The following is a 25,703-nucleotide window of genomic DNA, read 5'->3' as shown; positions in this document are numbered from 1 at the left end:
GTCTTGCCAAAGACTGACCCTAAAGCTGATCAAACCTCTACCTCTAACTAGCATTTAGAGGAAATGCGGGGAAAGAGGAACAGTTTATTGATACCACAAAGAAGCAATCAGTCAAATCTAAAATGTGATAAATCCTAAGGAAAATTGACCTGGTTCCTCCAACAAATTAATGGTGTTTTTTTTAAAAGAGAGGGGGCCTCGGGGCCGGCCCAGTGGCTCAGGCGGTTAGAGCTCTGTGCTCCTAACTCCGAAGGCTGCCGGTTTGATTCCCACATGGGCCAGTGGGCTCTCAACCATAAGGTTGCCAGTTCAATTCCTCAAGTCCCGAAAGGGGTGGTGGGCTCCGCCCCTGCAACTAAGATTGAACACGGCACCTTGAGCTGAGCTGCCCCCCAAGGGATGGTGGGCTGTACCCCCTGCAACTAGAAACGGCAACTGGACCTGGAGCTGAGCTGCGCCCTCCACAACTAATACTGAAAGGACAACAACTTGAAGCTGAACGGCACCCTCCACAACTAAGATTGAAAGGACAACTATTAGACTTGGAAAAAAAGGCCTGGAAGTACACACTGTTCCCCAATAAAGTCCTGTTCCCCTTCCCCAATAATAAAAAAAAAAAAAAAGCTACAAAAAAAAAGCTACTAAAAAACAAAAAAAGAGAGGGGGACTATTCTTAATGCTTAGGCTTATTACCTAAATACAATGTATGGATTTATCTAGATCTTAGTTTGAATAACTTAAAAGAACTATTTTTGAGACAAACAGGGAAATTTGAATATAGACTGGGTTTTAGAGGATATTGGGAAATTGTTGCTAATGTTTTTAGGTGTCAAAAATTGTATTGTGGTAATGTTTTAAAAAAAGAAAAGTGTACATTATTTACCAGGAAAATGATATGATATGTAGGGATTCTTTAAAATAGTTCAGCTTATTAAAAAAGTGGAAGAGGCAAATAAAACAAGATTGGCAAAATATCACTGATTGCTGAAGGAAGCTGTACATTAGTTTTCATTACTATTCTATGTATACTTGACATTTTCTATGATAAATATCACTTTAATTTTTTTAAAAATAAGGTTCCCCAGGTGGTATAAGATAAAATTTGTGCTTCACTGGAAAACTATGCATTGAGTAAACTCTAGATGACACCCTCTGGATTATCTAACTCAGATTCTATCTGGGCTATTTCATAATGTAAATTGTAGATAACCGAGAGCAATGTCAAATAAATCTTGTCTAAGAGCACGCAAATTCTGTCTTACCTGGTAGAGTTTCAAATGATCTTGGTCTCTCCTTACAGAAGTTAGTTTTGCCTCCATTTGCACATTCATTTCAACATTTTTTGCTCCATATAAATATGTGTTGTTTTGATTTTCTCTTTGATCCTTTATGACATTTACCTGATTCCTTGCTTACAAGTTAAATAAAATCTTTAACATGTTCATTTTTATATCTGTATGAGAGTCCTCATTTTATATAAGTTATCTCTCTTTCCCCCCCTTACCTTTTTATAAGAGTTATCTTTCTTCCCCTTCTTTCTGCCTCTCCCTTTCCCCTCCCCCCTTTTCTGCCTCACGCCCCACTCCGGTTCAATCCATTGTTTCTCAGTTTAGTTGTGTAGGACACAGCTCCCTGGCCCAAGCTGGTATTATGAGCCTTGCGCTCCCCCCCGGCTGAGGTAGTCGGTCGCCAGTCATCAACGCTGGCCACTGGCCGCTCCACGGTAGCCCACGGTAGCCCAGCTCCAGGGAGAGCCATTGTTCACAATCTTAGCTGTAGAGGGCACAGCTCATTGGCCCATGTGGGAATCTAACCAGCGACCTCAGAGTTAGGAGCCTGGCGCTCTAACCACCCGAGCCACTAGGCTGGTCCCAAGAGTTATCTAACAGTGATAAATAGTACATACATCTTTCGTGTGAAGCTAAAAGTAGATGAAATTAATTGGTATATTTATGAAATGTGTGCTAATGAATAATTGTTTAAATAATTTCAGTGTAAATTGTAGGCTAGTTGTACAAATATGAACTAACTCGTCCTTTCATTTTTGTTTTTATTTCCTCTTACCATTACCCTGTTTCCCCGAAAATAAGACCTAGATGGACAATCAGCTCTAATGCGTCTTTAGGAGCAAAAATTAATATAAGACCCAGTATTATATTATTATATTATATTACATTATATTATGTAAGACCCAGTCTAATAGTAAAATAAGACTGGGTCTTATATTAATTTTTGCTCCAAAAGATGCATTAGATCTGATTGTCCGGCTAGGTCTTATTTTTGGGGAAACACGGTAGTTCCACAAACCCCTTTGGAAGCTTTGTACTAGAGGCCTGGATGCAATTGCAGTAAGCATGAGAGTCACCAGAATTAAATATGAGTATAGCAAAACTGAAAACAGTTCGAAACAAAAACTGTGCCAATTCTCCTGAAAACTTGTGCCAAGAATTCGAGAAATTTTATATAGAGCCAAGGTACACTGTTCAAAGACACAAGCATAAGTTACATTATTTAACAAAAACTAATCAAGTTTTAGTGTAGGTGTCTTACCTGACATGTCTACTCCACAACTTCTCCAACTTTATTCTTTTTCTTTCCCTTAACGATGTACTTTCCTTCAATGGAACTGACTGCATACATTGGAATTGCTTCACATTTTGCTTACAGAGAGCCATTGCTACCAGTGTTGCTGCTTGTGTCTTTAGGAGCTACCTCTCATGGCCATCTGGGCTGCGTGTTGGTTCTATTTTCACTGAGTTGAATGACAATCGATCAATCAATATTTTGTTGTGTGTGTTTAAGAGAGTTTCCCAAATGCATAAATAAAAGATTTGGACTCCTTACTCACATACGGCTTACTTCCATGAAAGGATACCATACAGGGCTATGTTACTATAGTTCTGTCCATGATTAGACGCTAATGAGCAAGAACGAGTAGAAGAATGTGCCATTAAATGGTTGCTCTAAGGCTCCATCCAGCTCCAAGACAAAGAAGAAAGAAAGAAAGAAGGAAGAAAGAAAAGAAGAAAGAAAGGAAGAGAGAAAGAAAAGAAAGAAGAGAGAGAGAGAGAGAGAGAGAGAGAGAGAGAGAGAGAGAGAGAGAGAGAGAGAGAGAGAGGAAGAAAGAAGGAGGAGCAGGAGGAAGAAGAAAGGGAGGAAGGAAGGAAAGAAGGAAGGAAAAGTGGAAAGGAGGGAGGGATGGGAGGAAGAAAACATTTCCTAGTTGGGATGTGATTTGAAACACCCCAACTAATCCCAGTCAATGCAGCCAAACAAACTTTCTGAGGTCTTCCCTTGCGTTGAGCACCGGTGCCTTCCCGGACCAGAGGAAAGGTTGGGGTGACTACCGAGAGCTCGCGGAACGACCAGCACGGGTGGGGGCAGCACGTGGTTTCCCGTGGGAGGCAGCTCTGGGCCACCCACTGCCCAGGGCGCGCCGCCCCGGGGGCGGGAAGGTGGGCGTGCGCTGGGCAGCGGCCACCGGGGGAGGGGCCCACGCTTTTTATCGCCGCGCGGGCCGCCCGGGCCACCCAGGCCGAAGCGGCGGCGGCGGGCATGGCGGAGGCGCGGCCGGGGCCGGCGGGGGGGCTGCCGCTGAACGCGCTGCCGGACCAGTCGCCGCTGCTGCAGCCGGGCTTGAGCGAACTGCGGCGCCGGGCGCAGGCGGCGGGCGCGCCGCTCTCCCCCCTGCCGCTCACCGATTCCTTCCTGCTGCGCTTCCTGCGCGCCCGGGACTTCGACCTGGAGCTGGCCTGGCGGGTAAGCGTGCCTGGGCGCGGCACCCCACCCTGAGGATGTGCTCCCCGGACCCCCGCGAAAGCTGAAGTTGCGCGTGGGACCCGGGTGGGAACGCGCCCCTGGCTCGCTGGGCAGTGGGCGCTGCGGCGCGGGTGTTCTGAGAAATCCAGCGCCAGTCCTTCTAGTTTCTCTGGGTCATGGACACGGAAAAGCTAAACAAAGCTGGATGGACCTCGCCGGGATGATGGCCCGTTTGACCCCCACCACTGGAGCTCTGCTCTAGACGAGTCTCCCGAACTTAGAAAGTTTGGGGACAATGCCTGTCCTCTTCCCTGGTAGAAAGCTGGTGATATGAGACAAAACAACAGCCGAGAAGTAGGAAGCCTAGATTTCGTTACATCTTAGCAGGTCAGGTAACTAACTGCACGGTGGCAGGGAGGACGAAATTGCCATCAACACGGAAGGTCTACAGCCAAATACTAGCGAAATAGTATTATTACTAGTAGTAATCCCTAATTGTCAAGACGGTAAAGCAGTCCCGTGGCAGGGGTGAGGGACGAGGCTGTTCTTTTGCGTTCCCAGGCAAGTTACAGCCGGGTGGTTGGGAGAAGCGGTGGTGGGGAGACGGGAATCAGAAAGGGCGAGGCGACCTTCAGTTCTGTCACTTTGCGCTCACCTTCTCATCTGTCAAATAATGATGAGAACACCTATCGCACTGACTGGCTTCGAGGACTGACCAGGAACCAACGTAACAGAATAAGACATACCCAGGAGAGAGGTTTGGCACAGACGCAGCGCTCAGAAATGGAACCTGGGTTAGCCCTTTCTCCAAGTGGCTTGCTGAGGGTCGTGCAGCGAGTTGAAAGGCAGGGGAAATATTACATGGAGTACAGAATGCCAGCGTGTCTCAGTGTGGGGTTTTTTTGGTTGTGGATAACTAATTTCTAATTTAAAAAGTAAAGACTCTGAGTGGTAAAAATAATCCATAAACAGTGAAGAGTACAAAGTTCCTGAAAGTAGCTTTCCCAAGGAAAAAAAGTTCTCCACCCCAAACCCTTGTTTGCCAGCCGTCTACCTAGAAGCAGTTACTGTTACCTGTTTCTTGTTTCTCTTTCCAGACAGTCTACCTTCACACAAGCATATGTGTGTTTTACGTTTTTCCTTTTTAAACCTATTTTATCGTAGAGATCATCGTATTTTCTCACGTGTACATACATCTTATCCTTTTGTGGACTGTGTGCTATTCCATTCTATGAATGAGTTATATTAACATTGATGAAGCAGTCCCTCTTACTGGATATGGAGTTGTCATCAGACAATCGCAGTGCTGCCATGGACGCTGTTCATTCCCTCATCCAGGATTGTTTTCTGAACTCCTACATTTTGCCTGGCAGTACACAAAATGCAGTAAACAAGACAAAGGGGGCATCTTCCATCACCAACTGGGTATTCTATTAGGATGGTGCAAAAGGAATTGCAGTTTAAAAGGTTAAAAATAATTGCAAAAACCGCAATTACTTTTGCACCAACCTAATAATATGTCTTTGTACATTTGTCTTGTTGCAAACATGGGAATATATCTTAATAGGATAAGTTCAACCTGCAGAATTGCTGCGTGAAGGAATTTAACAACTGCCCTCCAAAGTACTGGCACTAATTTTGTCCATTCTGTATTGCATAATATTATCATCACCCACCCTGTATTTAGCAATCATTATGATCTGCTAGGTGAGGAACTGGTTCTCATTATTATAGTATGCATTTATTTAATTACAAGTGAGGTTAGTCATCTTTTATGTATTTATCCTTTTAAAATGCTTTTCTCCATAACTGCTTGTTTTCACCATTTGTTCATTTTCTTCCATTTTGTTTACATAAAACATACATGCAATATAAAAAGTTTTTTATTCATAAAATATCTTTATGTATTAAAGCAAATAGGCCATTGTCTTCGTTTGTTGTCTATCTTCTGATATTGTTAAGGCTGGTTCCGTGCAGAATTTTATGTTTTTATGTAACAAATATGGTGGTTCTTTGATTGCTTCTGGGTTTTATAAGCTCGTCTCTTTTCCAAAATTTTCTCGAGTAATTTATGACTTCTTTCTTTAATGTTGGAGTTGTTGCTCTACTGGGATTTCTTTGATGTTAGGAGTGAACTAGGAATCTGACTGTTTTCATGTTATCAGATGGCTATCTAGGTGTCCCAATATCAGGAGCAATAATCTAATATTTGCTCAACAACTAGTAAACATGAAGACACAGTTTCAGGTCCTACAGAGAGTGCAGTTTAAGTGAGGCACTAAACCTATATGTTGTAAAGGTAATTAACAATAAAAAAAAGTATGATTTATTGATTTCATTGTGGTTGCTTTCTATTTTATTTTTATTTTTTCAAATTATTTTTGGTTTAAAATTTAAGATTTTATTTTATAAGAAACCAAGGATTCCTATAGATGTATTGAAAATAGACAAAATAATTTTATATCTAGAGGAGACCTTAGAAAAGCTTACCTTTTGTCTTTCTCTAACTTTCAAGCTTTTTCATCTGAAATTGACATATTCAATCATAACAGCAGTTAGTGGCAGAGCTAGAACTAGAACCTGATTTCCTTGGATACACCATAAATCAGAAAGGTAACTGTATCAAAAATTATTATTAAAAGCATGAAGCTTTAAGATGAAAGAAAAAAGGAAAACTTCATTTGATCTAAATAATCCTATCCATTATGATTGCTGTTCAAATTTCTCTCTTATTGTATATTCCTAAAAATACGGAACGCTTCATGAATTTGTGTGTCCTCCTTGCGCAGGGGCCATGCTAATCTTCTCTTTATCGTTCCAGTTTTAGTATATGTGTGCTGCTGAAGTGAGCACTCATTTCAGTTACTTTTTAAAAGTAATGTCTACAGACACAGACAACAGAAAGATGGTTACCAGAGGGGGAGTGAAGTAGAGGCAGGATGAAGAGGGAAAAGGGGGTCAAATTTATGGTGACAGAGGGAGGCTAGACTTTGGGTGGTGAGCTCACAATGCAATATACAGATGTATTATAGAATTCTACCCTTGAAACTTATACAATGTTTTTAATCAATGTCACCCCAATAAATTTTATAAAGAAAACAACACAAACAACATAACAAAAGTAATGTCCAAATAGAAGAGGAAATAAAATTTACCTCCAACCTCTGTCGTACATGTATTTTTTCTATATTCTTATGTTCCTGAATTGTTTTCATTGCACCATATCCTTGAGAAATTTGCTACGTAGTAGGACTGTCTAAACCCACTGGAGAGGGATCAAGTTTCTGTCTGTGAACTCTTTGTCTTACTTTTCTGCCAATTGGGAATGAAAGCAAAAGGTTTAGAGTATGAAACTGTATTTTCTTTTCATTTTTCGGTACAAAGACAATAAATTCAACTCAAACTTCCTTGTTTATAGTATAAAAGCCCTATAGTTTTAGTGTATCAACAAAGCTCAATAAGTCCCTCAGTTGTAGTGAAATGTCTCGTTTTTGTAGTTTTTGTATTTGAAGTGATAATGAGTTAATGACGTTTTTAGAATCTTAGTAGCTTTTAGAGTGCCAGGTACTTTGGTAAGTAGTATTTGTGAGGATTATCTCATTATTTTCTCATTTTAGAAGAAACTGAGATGTAGAGTAAGTGACTTCTCTGGAATCCCAGTTATTAAGTGATAGAGCAAGAATTTCAACTTGGGTTAAACTCAGGGGAACCTATGCTCTCAAGTACACTATACACTTGCCCCGTCTGTTTAAAACAATGAACTTAAAAACAGCCAACTCTTAATGTTTGTTTGTTCTACATCTTGTGTATTTCTGTCTTTCACAAGGGAACAGTCCAGGTCCTTATATTACTGCTCCATGTGATGAGTTTTTATATTTTAATTACTGTTATGGTTTTCCCAAAGACTTTGAAGCTTTCAAAATTCCATTGACTCTCCCTGCTAATTTCCCACTAAATGTAGCTTCGTTTATAAAATTTGTCATACTGTATCAGTTTCAGTCTCCACTTCACTTCTGTAGTTATCACTCTTAAACACATGTGTAATTTCTCTGAGCTTTAGTTTTCTTATCCATAAAATGAGGTAGCAATAGTTACCTCTCAGGGTGATTGTGAAGAGGCATCGCAAATATGCCATTAATCACTATAAAAGCTGCACAAATATGGTCGTTATTTTTATTTGAAAGTACATGAAAAATGTAAGAAGAAAGCTACTGTTATTATAAAGCATAGTTAAAATAAACCACAACCTTTTATATTTATTTATTCCCAATTGTGGTATGAAACAGGTGCTTTCCAATAATAATATTCACTTGTACCCAATTTTTTTGTTGTTGTAAACTTTAGGTTTGCTTGAGAATTGCTCAGTAGCAGTGTACATAATTTACATAATTTATTTATGCCAACTGGACCTTTGAATTTGTTTATCAGTGGAAAACTAATAATCAAAGCTCCAAAAAACTGGGGTGGCCGGTTAGCTCAGTTGGTTAGAGCGCGGTGCTGGTACCACCAAGGTTGCTGGTTTGATCTCTACATGGGCCACTGTGAGCTGTGTCCTCCTTAGAAAAGATCCAAAAAAGTAATAATCAAAAGTAATAATGAAAAGTAATAATCAAAGGTATAGATAGTTCAGTTTGCAAAACTTAAATGTCAAAGGCATTATTTGTGTGTTTTTACAAATATTATTTTTTCAAGTGTGTGGATCCAGCTGGTTTACTTATGCAATGCAGTAGTGCCGTCTTATCCTTGGGGAATACCTTCTAAGACCCCAGTGGATGCCTGAAACAGTGAATAGTACTGAATCTTATATTTACTATGTTTTCCCCTATATATCCATACCTATGATAAAATTTAATTTATAAATTAGGCACAGTAAGAGATTAACGACAATAACTAATAATAAAACAATTATAACAATATACTGTAATAAAAGTTATGTGAATGGCTTTGGGGCCACTATAAAGTAAAATGAGGGTGACTTAAACACAAGCCCTGCGATACCAACAGGGTCTATCTGTTAACCCAGACGGCTACTAAGTGACTAATCAGGGCGGCATATACAGCGTGGAGACACTGGACAAAAGGATGAATCGTGGGGCTGCAGAAGGAGTGGGATGGAGTGATATTTCATCATGCTGCTCAGAATGGAGCACAATTTAAAACTTATGAAATGTTTATTTTTGGAATTTTCCATTTAACAAATTTGGACTGTGATTGACCATAGGTAACAGAAGTCACCAAAAGCGAAATCGCATATGGGGGTGGCGGGTGTTTTGTAATTTATTCTTTCATTCAACACATGTATCTATCTCTTGGATGCTCAGAACTCTGCAGAGATGAGTAAGTTGAGGACCCCGTCTCTATTACTTAAAAGATCCCTTTCTTTTTAAATCTTTTTTTTTTTTAATTGTGGAAGGGGAACAGGGTTTTATTGGAGAACAGTGTGTACTTCCAGGACTTTTTTCCAAGTCAAGTTGTTGTCCTTTCAGTCTTAGTTGTGGAGGGCGCAGCTCAGCTCCAGGTCCAGTTGCCATTGCTAGTTGCAGGGGGTACAACCCACCATCCCTTGCGAGAGTTGAGGAGTTGAACCAGCAACCTTGTGGTTGAGAGGATGCGCTCCAACCAACTGAGCCATCCGGGAGCTCAGTGGCAGCTCAGCGCAAGGTGCTGTATTCAATCTTAGTTGCAGGGGGTGCAGCCCACCATCCCTTGAGGACTCGAGGAGTTGAACCGGCAACCTTGTGGTTGAGAGCCCACTGGCCCATGTGGGAATCGAACCGGCAGCCTTCGGAGTTAGGATCATGGAGCTCCAACCGCCTGAGCCACTGGGCTGGCCCCAAAAGATCCCTTTTAATAAAGCTACAATTTTTTTTATCATTCCATGGGGAAATAAAATAGTTATTTCTACTCGTATTAGGAGCTAATATTCTGCTTCTAGCATTTTGTTTGAATCAGAATTAAAAGGATGATTTTTATGTCTGGGGGAATTATCAAAATTTTAATAAGCATTGTAAAATGCTATTAACACTTATTCTGATGTCCCCTAAGAGAGGAGGAGGAAGAGAAATTTATCTGATGGAACAAGATGAATATGTCAGAATCTACAATGTGCCTTTTGTTCTTCCTGCCTTTGCAAACTGCTATTTAGGTCACCAATTATTTCTTGGTTGGCAAATTCATTGACATTTTTCCTTTCTTACCTCTCTGTTGGATTTGACTCTTAGCAACATTCTCTTTTTTAAAACAGTTAAGAAAAATTTATTAAATACAGAAATGAAAGAGAGGGGAAAAGACAGATAGATAGGGAGAGAATATCAGAGAGAGAGAGAGAGAGAGAGAGAGAGAGAGAGAGAGAGAGAGAGAGAGAGAGAGAAAGAAAACAACACAGATAACGGTTTCTTTCCTTCTGTACACCACAGTGGTGTTTCTCCTACAACTTAACCAGTTTCTTTCTTCCTCCAGCCATTCCTAGCCATTGGCATTTCCCATGGCCCAGAATTTCACCCTGTACTTGGTTTTTTAAATTTGTACTTGTAGTTTCTCTGCCCGATTATAACTACTTTGTGATTACAGTTATCACATTATTCCAATGACTCTCAAATACAAAATTTGTTTTTTCCTTTTATCTGAACTGTGGTTCCACGTTGCTAACAGATCTCTTTAAACTCAAAACAAATATATTGCCATTTTAGAAAAATCGAGACTGCTGAAAATCGTAAAGAGAGAAATTAAAATATGGTACGTTTTAAATATGTAATTTGATTTTAGTATTCTCTGCAATATACTGGCAATGTTTGTATTATTTGTAAATTTAGATTAACCATTATTGATGGTACTTTTGGGAAAAAAAAGAAAATGGGATTCCTTTAAAACCATATTTTACCAAGACCTAATATCCAGGCATCATGTTCTGTAGGGTCTCTGAATACATACCACTGTTAACAAAGTCGATTTGTGTTGTTTTTCTATTAGTAGAAAGTATAGCAGTGGTATAGAGATATTATTTTGTATCTTTGAGTTAGCTTGTGTTTTTACAAGAAAGAAAATAAACCCCCCAAAATTCTAGTTATCATCAATGTAAACTTGCACTACTTGGATGAGCCAATTAATCCAACTGACTTTACCTATTATAAAAATGGCAGCACTAACTACCACTCATTATGCCCATATATGCTTCACACATCACCCTACAAGGCAGATGTTGAGAAAACAAGACTCAAAAACATTAAATAATTACTCTGGATCACATACCGTGTTTCCCCGAAAATAAGACCTAGCAGGACCATCAGCTCTAATGCATCTTTTGGAGCAAAAATTAATATAAGACCAGGTCTTATTTTAATATAAGACTGGGTATAATATAATATAATATAATATAATATAATATAATATAATATAATACGGTCTAATATAATATATTAATTTTTGCTCCAAAAGACACATTAGAGCTGATGGTCTGGCTAGGTCTTATTTTTCAGGGAAGCAAAGTAGGTGGTAAGTGACAGAGTCAAGGTTTTTCTGAAGAAGTAGCCTGGGAACTGAACTTTTCTCCAGATAGCGTGGCCTATGTGATCAAGTTGTCACCAACAGGTCATCTCTAGAGAGAGCAGGGCTCATTCTGGTTACTGCTTTAACTCAAGTGCCTAACACAGAGTATGGAACATTGTAGATACTCCAAAAGTATTTGTAGAGTGAATTCATTTGATTGATTTCTACTCCTTATTTCAAAAAGACTAAAGGTGGATGTTCAGTTATCTACTGCCAAGTAACAAATCACCCCAAAATTGAGTGACATATAAACCACAGCTATTATTTGTTTGTGATTCTCCCATCTTGGCAGGGCTCCATGGATGTGTTTGTTCATTTCTGCTCCACGGTGGATCAGATGGGAACTTGGCTAAGGTCAGGCTATCTAACTACGACAGCCTCTCGTCCTCTGGGCCCTCTCTCTGCATAGATGTTTCATTTTGTAATCTTACATGATGCCTGGATCCCAAAAAGCAGAAACAGAAGGTCCCAGACTCCTTAAAACCTAGGAAGGTGTCTCTTCTGCCATATTCTATTAGTCAAAGCAAGACGTAAGGCCAACTTAGATTCAAGGGGAAGGAATCAAATGGATTCCATCTCTTGATGGGAGGGATGGCCTGTGTACACCAGGAGGGGTGGTATTGTTGGCAGCTATCTTTGGAGACTCTACCACAAGAGACAAATAAGAATTACTCAACTTTGAATTTGTATGAACTCCTATCACCTGAGATCCTTGCCGAAGGAAGCTTTTAATTTTTATAGCTAAAAGATACCCCAGCTTGAAATCATGACATAACAAAGGTCAAGGGCCATATGTAATGTAATGCCAAGGCTTTCCTACCATTTTTACCAAATGCTTGCCATGTACTTTATCTGCAGACAATTTTTATTTTATTTTTCAGTTACTAAAAAACTACTATAAGTGGAGAGCAGAATGCCCAGAAATAAGTGCAGATCTACACCCTCGAAGTGTTCTTGGTCTTCTGAAGGCTGGCTATCTCGGAGTCCTGAGAGCCAGGGACCCCACGGGCAGCAAAGTTCTAATTTACAGAATCGGTAAGTCAGACACAGCACGTCTCTTTCATTTTTCTTGATTGCCATATAGAAGGCTACAATGAGTCCATATTTAAGCATTTGGGTTTTAACTGAGGTGTAATTGAGATTTTAATGTCCCCCAAATATAATAAAACTGGCAATTGTGAGAAAATGAACAAAAACTAATGAAAATCCTTTTTTCATTTTTTTTTCCACACAGTCAACTATATAAAATAAGGGAAAAAGGAAACAGAGAAGAGAAATAGGAGGGGAAAGTGAAAAGATCAGGGGAAGTGTTGCAGAAAATACTTCATAGGAAATACAAATAAGAATTCTGAGCTATAATAATACATATAACTCTACGAGATTGTGGATTTTGTCTGTTCTGTTCACTGATGTATCCGAAGCACTGAGGGTAGGGTACATTGTAGGTGTTTATTAACTATTTGTGGAATGAGTGAGTGAATGGCTAATTGGATAGCATCCCAGGCTGAAGAGCAAGGGGCCCCTTCTCCCGATGGAGAAAGTTACAGTGGGAAAGCATCACCTCTGGGAAGTACTGGAGATCATGTGATCATGTATTCCACATTCCCCTCTTGTTTTCCACTGCTTCCCCTTTTCACCATTAGGTCTTCCTGGTATTTCTTGGAGGTTGGTGACCTATAACTTCTGCCCCTTCCTTAGACCTGTATGTGATTAAAAATGGTGTTTAAGGGAGAAACATGCATACCAACCCAGCATCCTCTCATGGCCCAATATTTTATGAGCAGAATGTGAATTGTCATCTCATAGAAACTTTTACATCTTTAAATATTCTAAGGAACTTTAAAATAGGTATAGATTTGCTTTTCCTGCCTGCTTGTACATAAGATGCTTGCCTGTAATTCAACTGCTGGCTGTGTTGCAAGAAAACACTTCATTTAAATCTTGAAAAAGTATCACAAGACTAAGTAGAATGATTCTGGGTTGTTGCCCCGACTTATGTGTCAAATACAACTGGGTTAATCATGAAGTCATTGTCTATAACCCAGAAGTCATAATGTTTTTTTCTGTCCTCGTATTACTCCACTGGTGTTATAGAATGTTGAATGAAGTTCTTTAAGCTCTTTGGGGTAGGGTTGCCAGATTTCACATAGTACCTATGTTTTACGTAGCAAGCAAACCCATATTTTATAATAACAAATAATTTTTAGTATGCCTGGGGCATACTTACACTAAAAATTTATACCCCGTGTATCTGAAATTCAGCTTTAACTGGCATCTTAGATTTTATCTGGCAACCCCAAGCAGGGGTCCCAGGAACATAAAACTGAAACCTACAGATGATTCTTTTTGCAGATATCCTGGCTCTGTACTTCCAGGCTGGAGTTTTTTTTTCTAGTTTGTTCATAAACTAACTGGGGCAGGGTAAGCAGTAAAAATGATACCTTGATAGTAAAAAAGCAAATGTGCTACTTTTATCATAAATATCTTAACACCAAATCAGTCTTCTACTGTTTAGCAAGGGCCTCTTGTAGTCTGTTCATTTATAAGTGTACTGTTTAACTCAAAGAGATTTTAAAATCTAGAAAAAACATGTAGGTTTAGTGATGATTAGAAAAGGAATGTTTGCTGCAAATCTCCTGTGTGTTATGTAGAATAACATGTTATTCTAGGGAGCAAAGAAGAAACACAGAAGTATTTTGTAAATAACAGAAAATGATAATATAAAGATTTACAAATTTTCTAAATTTTATTGTACTAATGGGAGGAACTAGAAAAGAAAATCTATGGTAGAGCTATCTGATAAAACATTAGCTTAACCGCTTTCACTAGGTAACATCTCTGTGCAGTAAAAGCAGTAAAAAAATGCATTGAGCCCTTTTCTCCAATCCAGCAGGGCACCCCAAGGTTCAATTTTTGCCATTATTTGTCTACAAATCAGAGGATATAGAGTTGACCCTTGAGCAACACAGGATTGAACTGCATGGGCCCACTTATGTGTGGATATTTTTCAATAAATATGCATAGTGCTGTAAATGTATTTTCTCTGCCTTATGAAATTCTTAATATTTTCTTTTCTCTAGCTTACTTTATTGTAAGAATATAGTATATAATACATATAACATACAAAATATTTGTTAATCGACTGTTTATGTTATTGGTAAGGCTTCTGTTATTGGTAAGAGTGAACAGTGGTCTATTAGCAATTAAGTTTTGGGGGAGTCAAAAGTTATACATGGAGTTTTGACTGCCTGGGCATCAGCGCCCCAACTGCTGTGTGGTTCAGGAATCAACTGTAATTCTAAGCCTTTTGAGACTCACTACTATACAAAAACAGCAAAAGTAAAATTTAACAGTGAGTATTAAGTTCTGACTATGGCTTAGTTCTTAGGAATACAGATTCTAAGGAATAAGTTGCCTGTGTTGGAATCTCAGCTCTGCTGTGTTCTAACTACATGGAAAGCTGTGTAGCTGAACTCCATTTTCTCATCTGTCACATGGGTAAAACCTGTAATAAAAACCTCTTATAAAATTGCTGTGAGCATTAAATCTTGTAATATATATAAAACATAATTAGAACATTCCCTGGCATATATAATAAGTGCTTAATAAATGTTAGCTAGATATTAGAGAAGAAATTAAAAATTCAAGGCATGTTTCTCTTTTGCCATAAGGAGACTAAAGTCTAGACCAGAACTATCCAACAGAACTTTCTATGATGATGAAATTGTTCTGCAGTAGCCACACATACGTAGCTGTTGAGTACTTGAGATGTGGCTATTGCAACTTAGGAACTGAATTTTTCATTTTATTTAATGTTAATTAATTTAAATTTAAATAGCCACATGTGGCTAATGGCTACCATATTGGACAGCACAGGTCTTGACATGTTGGTTGCCCCAGAAATTTAGATATGTCACTATTTCCTGAACTGCAGACTTCCAGTCATTCTTTCCATAGTTTTTCACCATTGTAGCTTTCAGCCAATGTCTGAAGTAGCACAGTGTACTTGAACTGGGTTATCCATGGATTAATTATTCACATTCTTACCACGTGTCCAAGTCTTTTAAAAACAAGGGGTAATCCTATTGTGCCTTCCTAAGAATACTTCTGATGATCCCTTCTCTTTCTATATCTTCAAATGTTTTCTTGCTACTAGATGCTACCCATTAACATTTGAATCTATTGAGTCAGCCATCCAAGACAAAACAAAAACTCAACCCCACAAGACCCTCCAGCCTCCACCCCAGCCATCTCCACACTCCTCTCACTCTCAGCCAAACTTCTTAAGTTAGTGTGGTTCACCATCGACAGTTTCTCACAGTTCCTCTCCACCTACCCTGGTCTGGTTTCACTCCCACCTCTTTGTTGAAATGACCTTAACAAATCATCAGTGACCTTCTTTCCACAAAATCTAATGGGCATGTTTAGTCCTGTTTTAGTCACTTCCCGTTTCTTGAGATATCCTCCTATGGCTTCTCTGATGTCACATTCTACTGGTATTTTCCTCTGATTTAACTGGCTGCTACATACTTCTTAGTCTTCTTTGCTGGCACCACCGATTCTACTCACCCTTTTAATTCTGAAATTCCTTACGAGGTTGGCCTCAGCCTCGTCTTCTCCTGCTACTTTCTCTCTCTGTTACTGGGTTGTGATGCCCTATCATCTCTACTATAACAAAGGTAAACATAGATCTAAGACAATCCCTATCAGAGACTCTCATACAAGCACCAACATCTCCCAGATAAACACCTGTCCATGTCATCTCTTTACTCCCAAGGATCCATATAACCAGCTCTTAATCCAGCTCTATCCAATTGGATGTCTCACAATCACCATTTTAACATGTCCAAAAGTACGTAGTCTCTTTTCCTTCCTGAACATTTCTCTTCCAGTGTATCCTGTCTTAATAAACGGTACCACTATTCTACCCAGTTGGCCAAACCAGAAACTTTGGTATTTTAAAATTTTACCATTACTTTGTCATGTTTCCTCTCTCTCTCTCTCTCTCTCTCATTCACCCTATTAGGCACTCCATGAACCCTTAATCTGGAGACTTGCATCTTTTTTCAGTTTTGGAAAAATTTTCTCTACTATTACTATTCCTCTCTCCTCTGTTCCCTATTCACTGTATGATTGTCTCCCAATAATTCTAATTAGTTGGATTTTGAAACTTCTGGATCTAGCCAAATGTCTTTAACTTTAATACATACATATCAACTCTTGGCTTTTTTGTGAAGAGTTTGAGAGAATTCCTCAGCTTGATGTTCCAAACCATTATTCACTCGTGTCTCTTCTGTCATTTGTCCCATCAACTGAAATTTGCTTGAATTACCATTATTTTATTTCTAACATCTCAACTGATTCTTTTTAATAATATCCTGCTCTTATAATAATAGCCTATAGTATCTTTTATTCTCCCACTGAAACTTTTTTGCTTCCTTTAACATTTCTTGACTTTATTAACTGTTTCCTTGGGTTTCGGTACCATTGTCTATTGAGTTTGGTTCCTCTCTTTGTGTATCTGTTTGAAAAAATCTTACAATTCTTAATAGATGCATATTTTTAAAAAAGATTACCTGCTTGCCTATCCATTATGTTCTTTCTGCATGCCGTGGCCTATCCCAGGAATGGTGAGGGAGGGGAGAGGAGAAGAATGTCAGTAAGTCCTCTTCCTAGCACAGCTATTCCCTGTTTTTCCTGGGTGTGGGTAGCTACGTGAGTGCTTCTCTGACTCTGATGTTCAAAGCCCAGACTTACTGTCCTAGCCTGTCAAGACACGACTCTGCTACATGTTGCTTATCACTAAGGGATAGCAGAGATGTCAGCTAGCCTTTCTATGACCTCTTTGGTTCTACAGGGCCCCAGTTACTCTTCATACTCTGGGCTGTGCTTCCCATTTTTAACACCTCTGAGCTTAGAGCACTCCCTAGGCATCCCCATCTTTAGCTACTGCCCTCTCCTGTGTGTTTTGGGCTGTAGTTTCATCTGGCAATCACATCCAGTCTGCATTTATTCTTTTCCCCCTATGCTCTTAAAAATCTGTTCTTTGCGAAGGAGAAGCAGGCACATATTTTTGGACCACCAATGTGATCTATTATTCAATTCATGATCTTTTTACATGTTTTTATTTCCATTGATCCTTTAGGTCTGAAAAGAATTAGTTTCCCTTTGTAAGTCTTTTCTGATCTTTTACACAATGCCGAGATATGATATTTTTTATTTATTTATTTTTTAGCACACTGGGACCCCAAAGTTTTTACCGCTTATGATGTGTTTCGTTTAAGTCTTATCACATCTGAGCTTATTGTACAGGAGGTAGAAACCCAACGGAATGGTATCAAGACTGTCTTCGATCTGGAAGGTTGGAATTTTTCTCATGCTTTTCAAATTACCCCATCGGTAGCCAAGAAGATTGCTGCTGTTCTTACAGTAAGTGTATAGTTTAACTCTTTGGGATAATCATTCCAAGTAATAGATTTAAATTGATTTAGATGTTATATAAAGAGAAGGGATAATACATTTATTTACAAATCAAATAAAATTTTAGAAATGATACATAGAATTAAATAATGCTAAGAAAAAGAGGAGTGTTATTAATTCATCAAAGAAACAATGTTGTAACAAATTGTGGAAATATGTTCATGATCAGTAACCACAAACTTTATACATTTAAACAATAATGTGGTGATTTTATCTTTCTGTCATTAAAATTTTCTTCCTAACGTAGAAAATCGATTAAAAAATGATATTTGTAACAATGGTACAACAAAATGTCACATACATTTTGGTATGTATAAAGCGATGCAGTTCTTTTAGAAATCAAAAGTTTATTTTCATGGCCATCATTTTTGACCCAGTAACCCTACTTTTGGGAATGTAGCCAAAGAATAATCTTAAATATAGCACAGACTTTGTATCTAATAATAGTAGCTTACTATGTGGCCGGTACTTTGCTAAGTTTTTCAAATCCACTACCATTTACTGGCCCCACGAGTCTATGTCGTATGACTATTATTTTTTCCATTTTACAAAGTAATAAAGTGTGTCAGAGAGGTGACAGCAATGCCCAAGCACACACATTTTGTCAGCAGTGAGGCAAAGGTTCCAGTTCAGATCATCTGAGTGTAAAAGCTCTGCTTATAATGATCATTGCCCCCAATACATAAAAATAGGTACAATAGCATCAATTTTTATCAAATAAAATGGGAAACAGCTTATTTGTCCAGAAATAGGAAAATAGTTACTTCAATTATGGTAATTCCATCTGATAGATTGTTATAACATATTAAAACTCACGATGTTTACAAATATTGTATTATACCAATGAAACAAAACAGGATACAAATTATTTAGAGAGCATATTAGCAATTATGTTTAAAATAATATTATGCATTGAAAGAACCTGGAAGGAAAGGCCCCAAATTGATAATACATCTTTAAAAGCTATTCATAGGGGGGAAAAAAGGATTTTGTATGAAAGAAACTTGGCAGGAAATGTCTTTATAGTAGGTTGGTGCAAAAGTAATTGTGGTTTTCACAATTATTAACCTTTTAAACTGCAATTACTTTTGCATCAAATTAATACATCTTTGGGTAGGAAAACTATTGAGAAGTTTTCATTCTTTCAACTCTTAACTTTTTAAACCTTCTGCATAAGCCTATATTACTTTGATGTTAAAGACATACCCGTGTCAAAAGTTTAAAAGTGTGTGTTTATTGTACTATTCTTTCAACTTTTATGAAAGTTTGATTTTTTTCCTCAAAATAAAAATTTTAGGGAAAAAGTTAAATATTAATATTCAAACATCTCATTGGTTCTTTAGAAGAACATTTATATGTGACTAGGGAAAAGATTTTTTTTGTGTGTCTTATTTAAAAAAGACATTTCTTAAAACACTTTGCCTAAGCTACAAGGTGAATACTTTTTGGAGATGTTATCTTAACCTAGTGACAATGAACAATAAAGCAGGCTATTGTGTTGATGGAATAAATAATTTTGAAAATGAAATCACCCATTAGGAACACCTGTAAGTTTAGCAAATGTTCAAAGAATGGATTTGTCAATAGAAATATATATTTATGCTTTGTTATTAATAAGATTTTTTTCTTCATTTTCAAAAGGATTCCTTTCCGTTAAAAGTTCGTGGTATCCATTTGATAAATGAACCAATAATTTTCCATGCTGTCTTTTCCATGATTAAACCATTCCTGACTGAAAAAATTAAGGAACGGGTGAGTAAAGCATATTCAAGTTACTATTTCTCTATACCAAATGTTCCAATCCTTTATCATTTAAGAACTGTTTTATTAAGCAATCCACACCATTGTCCCAGTATTTTGACTATTTATCTAACAAGCCAACTACTCTTATAAATTACGATTTCTTTTTAATTTTGAAAAATCAAGTTAGTCTGCAGGGATAAGTGGGCCTCTCACACATTCTTGGTGGGAGTGCAATATGTTATATTCCCTATAGAGGGCAGAGTGGTAATAGTTATCAAAATTACAGCTTTTGCACTTCTGCGAATTTATCCTACCTGCACACAAACAAAATTGCATATACAAGAGGATTCATTGCAGCAAAACACTGGAAACCACCAAGTATTCATCACCAGGGTCAAATAAATTATGAGACATTGACACAATGGAATACAACAAGATTTGCAGGATGTATTGTAAAGTGAAATAGGCAAAATGCAAAATAGTGTTTATGGTATGCTACCTTTTGTATAAAACGGGGAGAAATCAAAATCTATAGTTATATTTGCATAAAAATACATTGAAAGGATTAACAAGAAAGCAACCTGAATGGTTATCTATATGGAACGGAGAAGAGGTGTGTATAGGGTTGGGAGCTAGATATCTCACTGTGTATCTTTTAACTTGTTTTGATTTCTAGCCATGTGAATGTATTATCTATGCAAATAAAAAAAGTTTAATAGACATGTGCAAGTGAAAACTACAGTACCTGAAGTATGTGACTTAATGTTATGGTAGTTAAGAAAAATGATTTGAATTTTTGTTTTAACCTATCCTATGGAGCCTTATCTCAGGTGACTATCTAACATCTTTTAGGATATTAAGTAATCTGTAAAAAAGAATTTTTAAAGTATTTATTTAGGTAAATATTGCTAATATCAAATACCTGAACACAAAATAGTTTTTAAAGGCTTTGATAATTTATCGTAAGCATTTAAAAAACATAAATAGTGATTGTCATGCAGGGTATCATGCGGGGTCTCTGGTCCCGCTCCACACATAAGAACACAGGACATGGTGAGGCCAAAAAGGAACACTCACGGAGCCATAGATGGGGGAGTCATATCACTATCTCTGGCGGCTGCGTTGGAGACACAGGAAACAGGAGCCACACTATCCGCAATCACCCGTCAGCTTCTCTGCCAAACAACCAACTTGCTAACTGCAATCTGCCGTGCTAACTGCAATCCACTCTTGCTAGCTCAGCCACCATCTTCTTGCTAGCCCCCATTTTGCTTCTAGTGTAGCCCCGGTAGTTATATTAATGGCCAATGGCTCACTGGTTACAGCTGACGGCCAACAGCTGTGGCTACACAGCTGTGGCTACACAGCTGATGGCCATCCAATCACAGTTGATACCCATTTACTACCTGAGCCAGCACCTTTCCACGTGAGGCCGAGAGCCTGGAAACTACATTCCTGGCTCTGACCCCACAGTGATCATGTGAGTTATAATAGCATATTTGGAATTTTAGAAAGTATAGTCTTTCATATTAAGAAAATGTAACCTCTTGTATCTGGTTAGAAAATTAGGATTCTAGAGCTTCTTTTGAGGTTATTCAGTAGGTATTTCTAACTGTCTTCAAGAAGAACCACTCCTATGAAGGTGGCCACTTTTCATTCTAGTATTTCTATGAAAGTCAATTTTTTGTTTAGTTTTTTCTCTCTTCAGTGTAGCTTGATAATAGCTGGCCACCATCTATTTAACCGAAAGATCTAAAAATAAGTATTTCTATTTTGAGTTATATTCTGGACAAATAAAAACAAAAACAACATTAAACTAAACCTGACAAAGGAAGATGAGCAAAAAGGAAAGAAAAATAAAAATCGACAAGTTGGGTGACGCATTTCAGTGAAAGTTAACTGACATGAAACACTGCCAAAATGGCAGTGGGGGTGGGAGTCCCAATCCAGCCACTTTCCTCCTTTTCAACATTTTGGCAATACGCTGTGAATGTTTTTATTTCTCTCTTCCTGAGGAGATAGTAGAATTTCTGTTTGCTGATAATATTTTAACATTTCAGAAAAAGTCAAGGATTGGGGCCTGTGAGGTTCCTGAGTGCAGAAAACTTGTTTCATTCATCTTTCAATTCTTGTATCCTAGAACTTAGTAGGTACTTACTAAATGATTGTTGAGTGTATAGAGGAACATTTTGACCTGGCAGATGGAGAAAGGTTATTATATATTTTTTTAAACAAGATGTGATTTTGATTCAAGATTCAGGGCATCATTATATGATCGATTTTTATAATTTAAAATATTTGAAAATTTATGGTTCTTAACCTTAAATTGTCTCTTAATTTTGTACTAGCCAAGAATATACATCAAATGCACCACATAAATCATTTCCCATGTACCTAATTTTGTGCTCAGATATATGCTTTTATTTTATAAGAAATAATACCAGGTAGTACATTTTCACCATCGAGGAACAATCCCAGGATATTAGATATTTTGCTAAAAATAACTTGTACATCAGGGAATAGAATGTATAAAGTACTTTTATTTAGAATTTTTAAAATCTACTGTTCAAAAAGGAAAAGAATATCTTTTTATAAATCTTACATAGGTATAAGTAAGATGATCAGATTCATAAGCAGTACAATCTAAATTTAAATAAAATTCTTAGATTCACAAGCAGAGGAATAAAGGATGCAGTATTTACACATATTCTGTATCTTGAAATTATTTGAGTAGTTCATTTTATGGTTTTGATTTTCCGTTGGAAATTCGTCTAATGTATTGAGAGGCAGAAGACATACCTTCTAAAACATTTTGGCTATTTCAGATTCATATGCATGGGACCAATTACAAGCAAAGCTTACTTCAGCATTTCCCAGACATTCTTCCTCTGGAATATGGTGGTGAAGAATTCTCCATGGAGGACATTTGTCAGGAGTGGACAAATTTTGTAATGAAGTCTGAAAATTACCTCAGCAGTATTTCACAGACCGTTGAATGAGTAGAAGTTATTTAATATGAATGGCTTCCTAATTAAAACTACATGAGTGAGATCCTACTTGTTTACATGAGTGAAGGAGGAAAAAAATCTTTTAAATTAATTTAACTAATAATTCCTTGTCTCATTGATCTTTTATAAAAATCTTCTGACATGAGCAATGTGGGTATTTAGGAAACTTCTTTATTTTTTAAATGCATTTTTTTTACCTTCGAAGTAATTGAATGTTAGTACACTTAAAAGCATAGAAGAGATTTCCTGATTTTTACACTTGAAAGTTATCTGTAAAGTATCTGTTCATGTGTGCCTTTGTATGTTTCTGAAGTTTCATTTTAAATGGGTTCTCTGAGTACGTTGTTTTAAAAACAAATGTATAAATAGTTCACTGAAAAGAATTATTAGCACAAATCAACTGATGATAAAAATATATTAACACTCATTCTGGGATGGGTATCAGATTAAAATCTGAATATAGTTTTACAGAGTTATTTCTATGGGCCAGTAAGATAGTTCATCTCAGGGAAATTCTATTTTAGCATATTTGCACATTAGTAACTCTTAATTGAAGAGTCTATGCATCATAAAGTATTGTATATAGCATCTATAGTCCTCTAAGAAATTACTCGTGTTGATACAATTGATAACCAAAAATAATTTAGGAAATATTTCACACAGAGTTAATGGCTTCTTAATACTGTGTCTGCGTTTTCAAAGAAATTAAGAATGTAATTTTGACTTCTGTTTTTGGTTATTCTTATTATGACTACATAGAGATTTAGAGATGGAATAATATTTGGTTGTTGGATACCCTGACTCTTATTTTTTTTTGTAATTAAAATTTATCGGGGTGATAATTGTTAGTAAAGTTACATAGATTTCAGGTGTAAAACTCTGCAATATATCATCTATACATCTATAAGAGAAAGTCTGTTCTCTTTCTATCACCATATATTGGATCCCCTTTACCCTCATCTACCACCCCTCTCCCCCATTACCCTCTGGTAACCACAAAGCTATTGTCTGTGTCTATGAGTTTTTTTTTTTTCTTCATTTGTTTGTCTTGTTCTTTTGTTGTTTTCAGTTTTATATACAACATATCAGTGAAATCATATGGTTCTCGACTTTTTCTGTCTGTCTTATTTTGTTCAGCATAATAATCTATTTTTAATGGAACAATAACACAACTATGAAAAGAAAAGGATATGTTTACATTTTAAAAATCACTGTCAACTATATCTGGAACTTTTCAGGATTATGCGTGAAGTAAGTTGAGCTTTATTATTACATGAGAATATTCAACCCAAATCCTACAATTCATGTTTACTTAAAAAAAAATCATTAGTTTGAATGTGTTGTTTGTACTATAGCTTAAAACAAAGAATATTTCATTTATCAAGATATAATGGTATGGCTTTTAATTTATGACAGTTTTTATAGTGTTTCATAATTTTTAATTTTATTTTAAACTTGAAAATGAAAGAACACAGTGTGCAAAATTAGTTAAACATTTATCCAACTTAGTTGGGTTTCAACATTAATCATATAATTGTATCTTTGTGAAAGGGTATGTGACGGGTATTTTTCTTTATAAGAAAATTATTCTAATCAGATCAGCTGATATTTATGATACTCTGAACATGAATATTTATGATAAAATTGAGAGCATTTGTGAATGTTCTTTAGAGAATATATTAGATTTTGATTTAGCATTGGGAAGCTAATTTTACATTATAATTTTTGTTAAAAAATTAGATTGTGCCTGTTTTCTAAAAAAGTTAGTCTTCTTTACACAATCATACAATTTACAATTGTATAATTAAAAATAACAGAACAAAACCATTTAAAAAGAATACACAATAACAACAAAAAGCTATGTGTTTATCCAACTTTTATTCCTAGAAGGAGGTTTACATCAAAAAGTTCCATTTCATTTACATTTGGGTACTTTAAACACTTTCTTATAAATCTGTGAGGGGATGATTATGTTAGCACATGAAAAAGTATAATATTTTGAAGTGTCTTTTAAATGTGATTCATTGGTGATGTTATTAACAATAAATAGAATTAAAATAAATAACTCAATAGATGGACATTTCATGATGGGACTTTGAAATTTTTATCAAATGCAGCAATTCAGTGAAGAACATTCAAAGAACAATGTGAAATGAACAAGCAATTTTATAAGGCAGCAAGATAAATAACTATCAAATTGTCTATATTACTTGTGTAATTGCACCAGAAGTGCCTTTTAAAAGATTAACTTTAACATGTGCTCATTGTGTTACCCAACAGCATGATAATTTGTGTTTTAATATTGTTCAAAAGAAAATAAAGATCTTTCACGTAAACTGTAGCTGTTCATTTTAAATATACAGCTTTTTCATTTAAAAATATGAATATTAGGCATTCTTTTTCAAAAACTTTGTGTCCTTGTAGAGTAGTTAAGAAAAACCTACCACATCTAGTTGTCTATTACAGAAATGTCAGTTTTTTCTTTATAAAATGTTTACTGCAGGCTGCTTTTCCCTAATGCTTAGTTCAACATCACATTCCCCCAGTGTCTTTTGCTGTGCTTAAAGGGACCACAAACTAATTTTATAAATACTAAGTTAAAACTTGTAAGTGAAAAAAACAAACAAACAGAGCATAACACTTAATCCAATCATTTTATTTTGAAACAATTCACTGTTAGCCTAGGTTATGATTTTATCTGTCAAACTGTGCATTTTTCGTACATTGAATAACACTGAAGTCCTAAAGCAGACATTATTTTTGCCACTCATCTAAATTAAGCCTTAAAATAGCTCAAACATACAAACAAACCCAAAACTCAGCAAACTAGTAAGATGGTGTTGTCTGAAACAGTCCTTACTGACCTTACATGTTGCCATACTTAGATGCTGTGGAGGAACTATGAGTTACAAAGACAGAACTAGAAATGATGGCAATAAAATTAGGATTGGCAGTGGTACATCCCCACTAATTTTCTGGTTAGCAGGGACACAAACCATCCCCATTTCACCCCATACCTAGCATTCTATTAACTGCTCTCCTCTATTCAAGTCAATCACATTAGTTTGACTGTTAAATACGTACTTTTGATAACACTGTACATTGAATTAAGAACTATAGTGACTAGAAAAATTACCCATGTGCTACCCTGAAGTGAGAACATATATA

At 36.8% G+C, this 25,703-nt stretch overlaps 1 protein-coding gene across 1 annotated transcript; it reads left to right on the top strand.

Annotated features, from left to right (window-relative positions):
• The first annotated feature begins 3,538 nt into the window (after positions 1–3,538).
• On the top strand, positions 3,539–24,868 carry TTPA (alpha tocopherol transfer protein). Its single transcript, XM_081070794.1, has 5 exons — positions 3,539–3,759; positions 12,186–12,339; positions 17,540–17,733; positions 19,426–19,536; positions 22,353–24,868. Exons 1-5 carry the CDS (start codon positions 3,556–3,558, stop codon positions 22,524–22,526), a joined length of 837 nt encoding a protein of 278 aa, XP_080926920.1. The 5' UTR covers positions 3,539–3,555; the 3' UTR covers positions 22,527–24,868.
• Positions 24,869–25,703: the final 835 nt, after the last annotated feature.

The sequence above is a fragment of the Rhinolophus hipposideros genome, assembly GCF_964194185.1.
Source record: "Rhinolophus hipposideros genome assembly, chromosome: 13".
Taxonomy (NCBI): domain Eukaryota; kingdom Metazoa; phylum Chordata; class Mammalia; order Chiroptera; family Rhinolophidae; genus Rhinolophus; species Rhinolophus hipposideros.
This window is presented reverse-complemented; position numbering and strand designations above follow the sequence as displayed.

Coding starts and splice junctions, on each gene's coding strand:
- TTPA (XM_081070794.1), top strand. CDS start 3,556: ATGGCGGAGGCGCGGCCGGGGCCGGCGGGGGGGCTGCCGCTGAACGCG. Junction 17,734..19,425: donor AGATTGCTGCTGTTCTTACA/GTAAGTGTATAG, acceptor CATTTTCAAAAG/GATTCCTTTCCGTTAAAAGT. Junction 19,537..22,352: donor CTGAAAAAATTAAGGAACGG/GTGAGTAAAGCA, acceptor TGGCTATTTCAG/ATTCATATGCATGGGACCAA.